We start from the raw sequence: 11,180 nt of genomic DNA, 5'->3' as shown, positions 1-11,180 counted from the left end.
ATGGATGGATGGATTATTTTGTGATTGCTACACACCATCAAATCAAGCACTCATCCATCATCAAAATCCTAAAAAATTGAACTAGTTGTAATTCAGAAGTCAAATATCACAGTAATTTGTGTGATAAGGCAGCAAACAGAACCACAGAGCAAACTGTATATTAAAACAAATAGATTTCTTTATTGTTTTCTTATTAACTCTGAAAACCATTAATCGATAGAATAGTTTAACAAAAAACAATGTCTATGTTACAACAAAACATACATTGTGATCTCCGGTGGTGAAGTCCCACTGTCACACAACACACACTATAAATTCCATAATTCTGCTGAGGTTGACTAATCAAATAAATAGTCTTAAATAATGACCAATGCAACAGTAAATAATTCCAAATTGCTATTTGGTTGATTTTCTTTTCAAAGTCAGATTTACGAGGTGTAAACGCAAATATATAAATATCTTACAGACATCAAACATTGCAGAACGATCAAAGTTATTGAAGGTGAATCCACATCACTATGAAATCAACAGCACTTTGACATGTTTTTTTTTTTCCTTCGTTTTCCAACATCTCTCCATGTCTTAGTCCTCTCGTAGATAAGCCTCGTGCACCTCGTGCTCTTCGGTGCTCTTCAGGGCCGTATATTCAGCCATCCTCTGGATTTCTTCTACTTTCGTCTCGGCCAGCTTTTTATCTGCATCCGCCGACAGTTTGCGGGCCTCGTCCACCTGCGACTGGGCCACCTGAACATTCGTCCTCATCGAGATGGAAGCCTGCTGGGCTCCTGGAGACACAGATGTAAACACACATTATGTTACATTTCTGAAACAGGTTCGAGGATGTCATTATGACACACAAAACCCTGAAACTTATCTTTGTGTATAAGCATTACATATTTCCTGCCTGTAAATGGCTTAGATGTAACTCTACCCCATTGTTTCCTCTAGAGGGCATAGATGTACAAACTTGCTGCAGCTCAAGCACACCAGTTCACCTACGACTGTAAAACTATTGTACACAAGTGTATCAGATCTTCCAGAATGTAGACAGAGACAGCAAATAAATAAGAATGTAATTGTTTGACTCTCCCATCATTACAAATACAGCTACAAGAAAATAAATTCACATTTTACCCACCTGAAGCGTACGCTGCCTCAGCTGCCATTTCACACAGGCTGACAGCATTGTTCCAGGTGGACTCGTAGCGTTTGCATTCGTCTAGTCTCTCAATAGCCTGTCAGGACAAAAAGTTAACCTTATTATAATAAATGTAGCTTTTTCTTGTTTTTTGCAAAAAGAAAAAGCTCATTTTCATGAAGCTGTAAATGGATTTAGGTAAGATGAAATCAGACACTCACCTCTGCTCGCCAGCTGCTGATCACCTGCTGGAGTGAATCCTCCTCCGCTGGACTCAGTTTTCCCACTGAGGCCAAATACCGTCTTTGGAAAGCAATGCGAGAGTGCACAGCCTGTTAGCAAACAGAGGGAGGACGCACAGTCAGGGACAGTACAGGAGAGACTGCTAATGAAAAGTGCGACTATTCTTTATTGTGTTTAGAACTGATTTTTAACTTTCTCCTGTGACTCAAACCCAAAGATTTGCATGTGTGGAAACGTCTTCTGGACTCATTTTCATCATCGTAGTCGTGACTGTAGTGTAATACTTCAGTTTAGTATCTCAAAATACCTTTGAGTAGTCTGTAAGGGCGTCGATGAGAGCCAAGGTGGTCTGGGAGAGGAAAGTACTCGAGCTGTCTGTAACCACTGAAGCAGCTCTTTTGATCAGCGAGTCGTGTGAGAGGTTTTCCACTTGCTGCAAACAAGGGGGGAAAAAAATCTGTTATTTATTTCCTTCTTTCAATTTCTGCAAGTACAAAATAGAACAAGAACAAATGTTTTCTGTGAGTCCATGCACTGTGTCATATTGTTTCTCACTAACCTGTGTGAAAGAGAAAGCACGAAGCCTGCTGTCAATACTTAAAGGCGCTATGCTCATGTGTGAAGTCAGTCCGCCCAACGTCTGGACTCCAGGCTTCCTGCTGTCAGAGCTGCTGTAGGAAAATCAGGACACCATATGAGCACTTTGTCACTTTGAAAAGTCAAGTAAGTCACAATAAGCAGCAGAAGTTGTGTTTCATGGCGTTACATGTTGTTCATCACCTACCTGAGAAAGCGGACGCATGCAGCTCCTCTCCTCATCACGCTCCTGCTGGTCTGCAGCAGTGAAACGTCGGTGGTCTGATTCCTTACAAGTCCTCCAGCAGCACTTCTGGCACACGCTGAACACTGACGAACGGCTTGCATTTTGTCAGATTGTTTAGATCTGCTGCACCAACCGAGCCTGTTTAATATGATCTGTAACAATAGTCTGTGACTGCAGACTTTCTGTGAGCCGTTAACTCACTGTTGTAGTCTTTTTGGAAACTCTACGAGATGATCCTGATCGCTTTTTAAAAGCTTCGAGTCTGTTCAACAACTAGATACCAACTGTCCCGTCCTGTGGGTATTTATAAGGCCTCAGCACCGCTTCATTACGTAAGAGGCATTGATCTATTGACTCTGCCTGCAAATGTGCGTATTTGGCTTTATCTGCTGAGCACCACAGATACGTGCAGGTTACAGAACCTGATGTGTTGTTTGCTAAACCAACACTTTTGTCTCTGTCCTGCTTGTCCTATTGTGTGTGTACGTGCATGGGGAGGAGGAACGCTTTAAGTTCATGACATAAACATATTGGAGGAATTTAGAGCACAAAATGGGTTTTCAGTCATAGTTTAATCTAAATCTTTTGGGCCACATGTGAAAACATGCAAAGTTTATCTCAGGTACTTCTTGTACTGAGGCCTGTTTGCACATTTTGACTGTGAACTTTTTATATAAATGAAAGTCCATTTAGAAGTTTATACAATGCTGATGAAGTAAATCTCTCTGCAGTTCACAATAAACGTCAGCCTGTTAAATCTGGGTTCTGTGGCGACATTGCCACAGGCGTGATGTTTACGCCAAGCAGCATTGACTGGTTTGTTGTAATTGAAGACGTGAGCAACCGTAGAGACGAACTAGTCTACAGCTGTGGTTGCATATTAAGTAGAGACAGCAGCAAGTCGGACCAAAAACCCAGAAAGCGTGAACATTGTCTGTGCAGTTACCCTTGGTGCCAGAAGGGGGAGACAACAGCTCTGCACTCTTTGGATAAATCACTTAAGAAGCAGTGGCTGGTTACTTATAGTGAGTTATTGTGGGCCTTCCAAATCTGTTCAAGTCCATAAAGCGAAACTAATTTAAAAAAGAAAAACACTTTAATTGCAGATCTGAAATGTAGATAGCAAATGTGTCAGGCAAAAGTTGGTGAAATTTATGAACTACAATGTTTGTGTTTCATGATGCACGGTAGCTCGGTGGTTAGCACCGTCACTTCACAGCCAGAAAACCCTCAGTTTGCGTCCCAGTTAGGACGCCTGGGATCTTTCTGCATGTAGTTTGCATGCAGTGTGGGTGCTCTACAGGTTCTCCAGCTTCCTCCCACAAGTCCAAAAACATGTTGAGGTTAACTGGTGATTCTAAATTGTCCATAGGTGTGAATGTGAATGTGCTTGGTTGTCTGTCTCTAAGTGTAGCCCCGTGATAGACTGGTGACCTGTCCAGGGTGTCCCCTGACTTCGCCTTAAGTCAGTTGGAATAGACTCCAGCCCCCCACGACCCTAGTGAGGATTAAGCGTTGTTGATAATGGATGGATGGATGGATAATGGATAGCTGGTTGTTTCCGTTTTCACAACAGAATCTTGGGTTTCAATCCAAAACAACACTGTGACTGTGTGTGTTCCTGATGGAGAAAGTGAGCTTCAAGTGCAAAAACATGAATCAGTTATCGAAGGAATAAAAAGTTACGCTCCATAGAAAATGATTACTTTTTTTTTTCATATTCAGAGAGTGGAAAACTGATACCGTCAGTCAGATTAATTTAACAACCTTAGTTGGGGGTGTCTTAGGGAAACTTTTACAACATGATGAATGTTGATGCTTTTTATTCTTAATTTCTCAGAATCAGATGTTGGACCATCATACATTTGAGGCCACACTGTACCCTTATGAAACCCATCTTATTAGCTTGTATTCTTTATTGTACAGAAAATCACTTGTATTCGTCTCGTCTCTGTGTCATTTAATATTTTACTAAAACTGTCGCTGCCAAATGTTTTTGCCAGCAGCGTTAATCTGTCTGAAAGCCTCCAAATGAGTTATTTACTGAGGCGGTGTCCGCTGGAGTTCAGAGGCAGAAAGTTTGTTTTGGACAGTTTTTTGGTTCAGCCCCCCGACGGTCCTGATTGCTGACGCAGGATTTGCGTAAAGAGCTGACGAGCCCCCCGAGCTGCTCTCAACTGAGTCAACTTGTTTGGCAAACAAATGAAAACTTCAGGTTTCACAATTGGACTCAGGAGCTTTGCGTTAATAATCAGCTCGTCTGGTAATTGCTAAGCAGGGGACACAGCGGCTGCTCTCTAGTGCTGCTCATTTAAACTGCAAAAACAGCTCTAGCGGATTTCATCATCTTCTTTAAAAACAATACTGATGTTACACCTGCAACTTTTAACCGTGATTACAGATGTCAGTAACTTTGTGTACAAGTTTGACGCTGGAACCTTATCAAAAAAACAATGCCGTACGTGAAAAGCCCCATCTGGTTTGTGTCTGATCAATATTGTTTTGTCTGTTTGCTTTTGGCATTGCTGTCCACAAACATTTAAACACAAAGCTGAAATTCACAGTTGTAGTATTTACTGTATGACAAACTGTATTCATTACTTTTTTCCCTGTTTATTTTAATTCTAACCCGAAGCTTTCAGTTAAAACACAAACTAGCAGACTTTTGTTTTACCCAGTTATGATCTAAAAAAGTAAAATAAAATTTCATAGTTTTCATATTCCTGTTGCATTTCGCACATTTTCTTCTCTCTCTAATCCAGAGAAACTTACAAATAGCATTGGTAAAATAGGCACAACTCAAAGCACAGTCCTGAAATGTACCTTTCTAATCCTTGAGTGAAATGTTTACCACCTTTCTCTCTCTGATAGCAAATGTTCCACCAAACCAGACCTCAGATATATCAAGTACAGCGTCCTTTGACCCTGACTTTAACCTTTATCCTGTCATGTCTGCAAGCCTGAACTTCATCTTTACAGTTACCAACAGTCCATAATATCCATGTATTTATAAACAATCTGCAAAAAGTACTTTTGAACAAACCATCTCCTCAAAACCGAATTGTTTAGAAAGGGCACTCTTATTGGGCCCAGTTATGGGAGACACTGACAGCGGCTTAGATCAAACTAAGAGACATAAGTCTAAAGTGCAGGGAATTCTGGGTAAGTTAAATCTTTTTACAGACTAAAAATTGGAGCTGCAGCCATCCACTATTTTGGCAATTGTTATGCTTTGTTAAATAGCAATCATAAATATAGAGAAGAGTTCAGCGGTGTGTCAGACAAACCTGTCTTACATTTGTACTGTTAATTAAATCAGCTTCAGTCGGTCAGGCAGCTGACGAAGCTCAACACAGCTAAATAACATCACACCTAATGCAGTTTCATCTCACAGCTTAGCTGTCAGTAATTTTATTTTTGTTGCTGACTCAGCAGCAACACTCAGGGCTTAGAAAGGAGGTCAAAACAACTTTGTTAAAAAATGCAGTTCCTCAAATGGCCACTTGAGGCTGTCTTCAAAAAAGAGCCAATGCTCATAGACCTCCGTGTTAAAAATGTCCAACTTTACAGCAGAAATAAACATGTTTACGGACCAGAACAAAAAACGACTTTGGTGTCCGTTGCTAAATTACCCGTTTGACTTAAAGTAATGCATAATTAAGGGTGTGGTAACTTGCAGTGATGAGTAGGCACCGTTATCAGAAAGTCCAGGTGCCCGTCTCAGCCTCATTCATGCTCCATTCTTTACTCATTTACCTTTCGAGGAGTCAGGAACTAGCTGGAGCTTCAAAACCACTGCTAAGAAAACCAATGGGTGTCTTTATGTACAGACTGTGTTGCAAACAGAATCTGTATCTACTCTGCACTTTACAAGCCAGTAAGCAATTATATTATCATATGTGTTCAATACTCGTTTTAAAGTTATCTTCAGATCCGCTCTGTGCACTAGATGTTTTCTGTTGATCAGCTGAAGTGTTGACATGCTGGTTGACACTCAACACAGTTTGTTCTTTTTCAGACTGAAATAATCAAAAAACTTGGACACTTTTGGATTTCTGTCAGTGCCAGAAGTGAAGCTGTATATAGTTACATCAAAGCTTAGCTCCAGATAATTTGCACTGATAATTTCTAGGAATCAAGGTACTCGGGTGAGCTGAGGAACTGTTAGACTTAGACTGATTTTATTAAGTCAGACCTACACCAGACCTAAGTCAGTCGGTGTTTCAGACCTACTGAAGAACATGATATGTTCATCAGCCATATACAAGCAGATCCTCTAAAACTAGCAATCTTAACCTCTTAACCTGCAGAAGCGTTGTCCTAGTTTCTCTCTGTGTAATATTATGGGTTCTACAGATTTTATTTGCTTTCTTTACTTAATTTTTTATCAAAGTGAGACAATTATTATGAACTTTATCCTTATGTATTTCTATTTGTGAGTGGAAATGTGTGCATTTTTCATTGTTGTGTTAACATTAAAATTATTGCCTGTCTAATTTATAAATTGGAAAAGATGGCTAAATTCACATTAAACCAGTTTTTATTAATAATTATCAATAATGATCAATATCGACTGAATACAGCGTTTTATGGAGGTGCATTTTTCAGTTGGCCCTGTACCCAGGACCTCCTTTAATAACCCTGCAGTGATGTAACCCTGCAGACATCCGCAAACTCTCCACACTGACTTCTGCAATCATACTAACTGAGGTAAAAATGGTTGAGTGACGTCAAATCCTGTTGCTTAACAGCTCACTAACTGCTTCATGCGAGACATAACTGGAACAACTGACCCAGCTTGCCTGCAACCGCCGATTCAGCAGAATCAGCGTCGTGCCACCAATCGATACGAACGCTCCACTTCCAGCTGGACGAGGCTCAACTGAGTCCCTGCATCAGCAAACCTACGGGGGCATCTGCGGTTGTCTGTCCTGTGCTGGAGGCATTTCTGTTGTCCTGAAGCTGTAACCAGAGCAGTGGCCTTCAGAGTCCAGTTCAGTGTGTCCACATGTGCTGTAGCATTATTACATGAGAGGGTTTTTAACATGCAGCCAGGCTGAAACAAACTGGGCTGCTTTTGAACAGGTAGAATTTTAAAAAATAAAGCAGTTGGGCAGAAAATTATTAATGCACTGGTTTAGGGTCAGTTAAAATTGGAATTCTTCCAGTGCACTTAATTATATGTATTTTTAATTCTTTGTGTATCCATAATGTTACAAAATACAAAAATACAAACAGAACTCAAGCTGCAAAGAGTAAAATAATACATAATACAGAAATGAGAAAGACAATAAATGGAAATTAAATTAAATTCCATCATATATAAGTAAAGCCTTTTTTGTTTTTAAAAACTCTACAGACAAAATCTCAGAATGTTTCCAATTCAACAAAGAAAGCGTATTTTTGTTGGAGGAAATTTGGCCAGGAACAGGACAAGCTGATAAAAGACACTGGAAGACGCAGGATTATGCATCCAGAAGAAACAATTTGGATAGACAAGACACAGAAGACACAGGCGAAACCAATGAGGAAGATCACAGAGGAGGGAAACAGAGACAAAGGGACGAAATAAAATAAGTAGAGATGCACAAGTACGGAGATCTTTGCAAAATAAAACAGGAAACAGAACTTCAAAAAATCAAAAACCGTGACATATGAATCAGAGCTTAAGATGAAAATGAAATAAAGTAATATCAATGAAAACAACAGTTAAAATCTGGTAAGATAAAGCCAATCAACAAAAGTAAGTTTTAAGAAGAGATTTAAGATATGATACTACGTTTGTCCACCTAAGAGCCTCAACAGGAAGTTCCCAGCCGAGAGGCCCTAAACAGGAAAGATCCAAGCCCAGAATTTGGGCCCTAGCAAGGCCCTGTCAGATGATCATAGGGAGTTATGTAAGGGCAGCAGCCAGATCCTTTGAAGCTTTAAAAACAAGTAATAAAATCTTAAATTTATTTTAAGGCTCACTGGTGGTCAATAAAGCCCAGCAAAGACTGGTGTAATGTGATCGTTGCCTAATACATGATAAATTCCTGTTGCTGGCTGCTAAACAAGCAAGAAACTCCTGAGAATCGGAGAATATAGCAGCATAGAGTGAACACACTCAGTTAACAACCTCTTGTGCCATACAGTTCATGAGGAAATGTGTTTATTTACACGAGACCTTCGTATGCCATCCATTGATGTTAATATATATCGAGAGATATTAATATAGTACAGTATATAATGCTGTCAGTTCTAGTCAGTTGCAATAATATTCACTGCTAAAGGTTAAAACAGGGAATATATTGTGGATTTTCAGTTATTTGACAGGCGTGCATGCAACAGTTGGATGGTGGCGTTCTGTCATGGTTACCATTAGAGACAAAAATGATGCGTTTTTATGTTTTCAGCTGCAACAACCGTCGACTTTAAAGAAATGGAGAAAGCTGCCCGTCAGTTTAAAGCCTGAAATTGGAGGGTTGTTAAATGTCAACAAAAAGAAGAATCAAAAATGTGTTGTGCTGGAGCTTAGTAGGTTGATTTGCAGGATTTTCAAATGCTGGATTGTAGCAGCATCGTTGATCAGAACAGGCTGTTTCACATTGTGTACTCGCTTTGTCTACTTCACCTCTTTTCATGAATCCCATAATATTAGAAAGGTAAGCGCTACTATGCACCAAAACCTGAAACAAAATGTTCCTGATGATAGCATGTATGATGAATGTATCTCTGGAGGAATCGGGCCCTAGGCATGAGGTCAAACACATGAGATAAGGGGAGGAACATCCACTGAAGACATGTTTCATGATAAGAAGAGGAGAAGTCAGAGCTCTTCTGACAGACCGAGGATCTCTCTGGTGAGTGATGTGATCAGGACAGTGGATCAGTTTGTTTGAAAATGTGAATTGATTTGTTTTTGTCTGGCAGTTTATCAAGTTGTCAAGAGGCAATTCATTCTAGATTTAAGGTGAACTATAAGATGTGGTTTTAGGGGGATTTTATTTTTTATTTATGTGTGTACACGCAGCTTAAAGTCATGCTTTTTCTTTCACAGGTTTGCTCCAGTCTACAGCTCTAAAATGCAGAATCTGACTGAACTCCCGGTGAATGCAACTTCCCACAAAACCCTGTCTATAATCATCAAGGTGTGCGTGGTCATCCCCGTCTTCTGCATCTTTCTCTGCTGCATCGCCATCATGCTGCACATCTTTGCGTCTCACAGGCAGTTCCTGGACACTTCGCGTTACATCCTGTTTGCCTACATGCTGATCAACGACACCCTGCAGATCCTGTCCTCGGTGCTGCTCTTCCTCTTCGTCATGGGTCGGGTGAAGCTGGTTTTGATCTACTGCGTCCCTCTGCTCTTCATATCCACTGTCACCTTCCAGAACACCCTCCTCATCCTGGCCACTATGTCACTGGAGCGTTACGTTGCCATCTTCTACCCCCTGCAGCAGCCGGCCGCCTGGCGCTCCGACCGCATCTGGATCATCATCCTGCCCCTGTGGCTCATCAGCTGCTCTTTACCCATCATAGACTTTGCCATCGGGGAGAAAGACCCTGCTGTGGATGCCTTCTCCACCCCTGTGCTCTGCAAAAATTCTGCTTTAAACTCATCTGCAGTCCAGACGTTGTTCAGAGCTGCTGTGTATGTGCTCATGTTCACTCTAGTGTCTGTTGTCATCCTCTTCACTTATGTGAGAATCCTGCTAGAAACCAGGAAGCTGAGGCAGGACAGAGCGTCGGTGAGCAAAGCCATGCACACTGTGCTGCTGCACGGCTTCCAGCTGCTGCTCTGCATGTTGGCGTTCACTCACCCCATCATCGAGATGCTCATAGTGCTGCACGTCAACTGGTTACCAGAGGACATCACCTTTTTCAATTACTTCTGCTTCATCCTGATCCCGCGCTTCCTCAGCCCGCTCATCTACGGCTTCAGGGATCAGAGCCTCAGAGGCCACATCGGAAAGACGTTCCTCTGCTGCACTAACAAAGTCAGACCTGGTGTCAGAGAGAAAGTGCAGGACAGTCTGTCTGCTTCGTGATTTCATTTTGATTCACATATAATGTCTGATAATGTAACTGTGAATCAGGGTGTCTGCAGGTCTGAAAAAGAGGTTCATAAGATCAGATGTGCACATGAACACTGAACAGGTTTTTCATGCTGTTATATTATTATTGTTCATACTGAGAGTTAACAGGTGCTGTCATGTACTTTCACTCCAAATGACCAGATCTGCAGGCCTTGATCTGGGTCAGCCTTATGTGACCCTAACATGCAGTCTTATGAATTGACAAATGATGAAACAATTTCCAGAGTTTCACTGTTTATAGTAAAAGATTTATTCTCTTTGGTCCCTGTTTGAGCTGCAGTGTAGGAAGACTAGCACAAGAAGGAGATTATTTTTTGCTAAATACTCTTATTCTGGATGACGTTTGCTTAATTTGCTAACTCAGACAGATGAAGGCTCAAAATGGCTAAATCTAAAGCTTTTGCACAGATCAGGGCCTGTGGATCTTTGTCTTTTTCAGGTGTGAAAAAAAATCCCTTTTTGTGTTACTGTCAGTCAACTGCAGCTCAAGAAAAACACACAAAGAGAGAATTGTACTAAAACTGAAAAGTCACACAGCGGATTTCTGTCACTCAGTCTGCTGAAGCCTCATATTAGCTTCTGATAAATTTGAAATGTATTTTTGCACAGAACAAGGACTGTGGATTTTGTCCCACATTAATAAATCAAAAATCTAAGAAATGTATCTTGTGTTGCCAGAGGAATGATTACAATCAGTTACAATTAAGTAAAACAGATCTGGTGTTATAGTAAAACCATAAAATGTTGTTTGTGGTCATATTTATATATTTCTCTCTGTTAAGACACAGATTGCATCTGAAGAAAATACAATTTTAATATATGTTCAAAGTAAGTGCATCTAAATGAAAGAATGTTTTGTCTGTTAAATGCCTTAAAAAAATAAAAATCAGTGATGAAT

At 40.6% G+C, this 11,180-nt stretch overlaps 2 protein-coding genes across 2 annotated transcripts; one reads left to right on the top strand and one right to left on the bottom strand.

Moving 5' to 3' along the window:
- Nucleotides 1-190: 190 nt before the first annotated feature.
- LOC103356717 (diablo homolog, mitochondrial-like) lies at nucleotides 191-2,305 on the bottom strand. Its single transcript, XM_008280968.1, has 6 exons — nucleotides 2,166-2,305; nucleotides 1,941-2,049; nucleotides 1,689-1,814; nucleotides 1,360-1,470; nucleotides 1,139-1,235; nucleotides 191-785 (listed from the first exon to the last, which is right to left on the bottom strand). Exons 1-6 carry the CDS (start codon nucleotides 2,303-2,305, stop codon nucleotides 583-585), a joined length of 786 nt encoding a protein of 261 aa, XP_008279190.1. The 3' UTR covers nucleotides 191-582.
- A 6,963-nt stretch (nucleotides 2,306-9,268) lies between these two features.
- On the top strand, nucleotides 9,269-10,234 carry or95a1 (odorant receptor, family 95, subfamily A, member 1). Its single transcript, XM_008280976.1, has one exon. The coding sequence runs from the start codon at nucleotides 9,269-9,271 to the stop codon at nucleotides 10,232-10,234; it is 966 nt and encodes a 321-aa protein (XP_008279198.1).
- Nucleotides 10,235-11,180: the final 946 nt, after the last annotated feature.

The sequence above is a fragment of the Stegastes partitus genome, unplaced genomic scaffold, assembly GCF_000690725.1.
Source record: "Stegastes partitus isolate 25-593 unplaced genomic scaffold, Stegastes_partitus-1.0.2 Scaffold216, whole genome shotgun sequence".
NCBI lineage: Eukaryota > Metazoa > Chordata > Actinopteri > Pomacentridae > Stegastes > Stegastes partitus.
The sequence above is the reverse complement of the archived record's forward strand: the minus strand, read 5'-3'. Positions and strand labels throughout refer to the sequence as shown.

Excerpts from the sequence above, each read along its gene's own strand:
- LOC103356717 (XM_008280968.1), bottom strand. The coding sequence starts at position 2,305 with ATGCAAGCCGTTCGTCAGTGTTCAGCGTGTGCCAGAAGTGCTGCTGGA. Across the intron at positions 2,050-2,165 it reads GCATGCGTCCGCTTTCTCAG|CTCTGACAGCAGGAAGCCTG; the intron begins GTAGGTGATGAA and ends TTCCTACAGCAG. Across the intron at positions 1,471-1,688 it reads CCCTTACAGACTACTCAAAG|GCTGTGCACTCTCGCATTGC; the intron begins GTATTTTGAGAT and ends GTTTGCTAACAG.
- or95a1 (XM_008280976.1), top strand. The coding sequence starts at position 9,269 with ATGCAGAATCTGACTGAACTCCCGGTGAATGCAACTTCCCACAAAACC.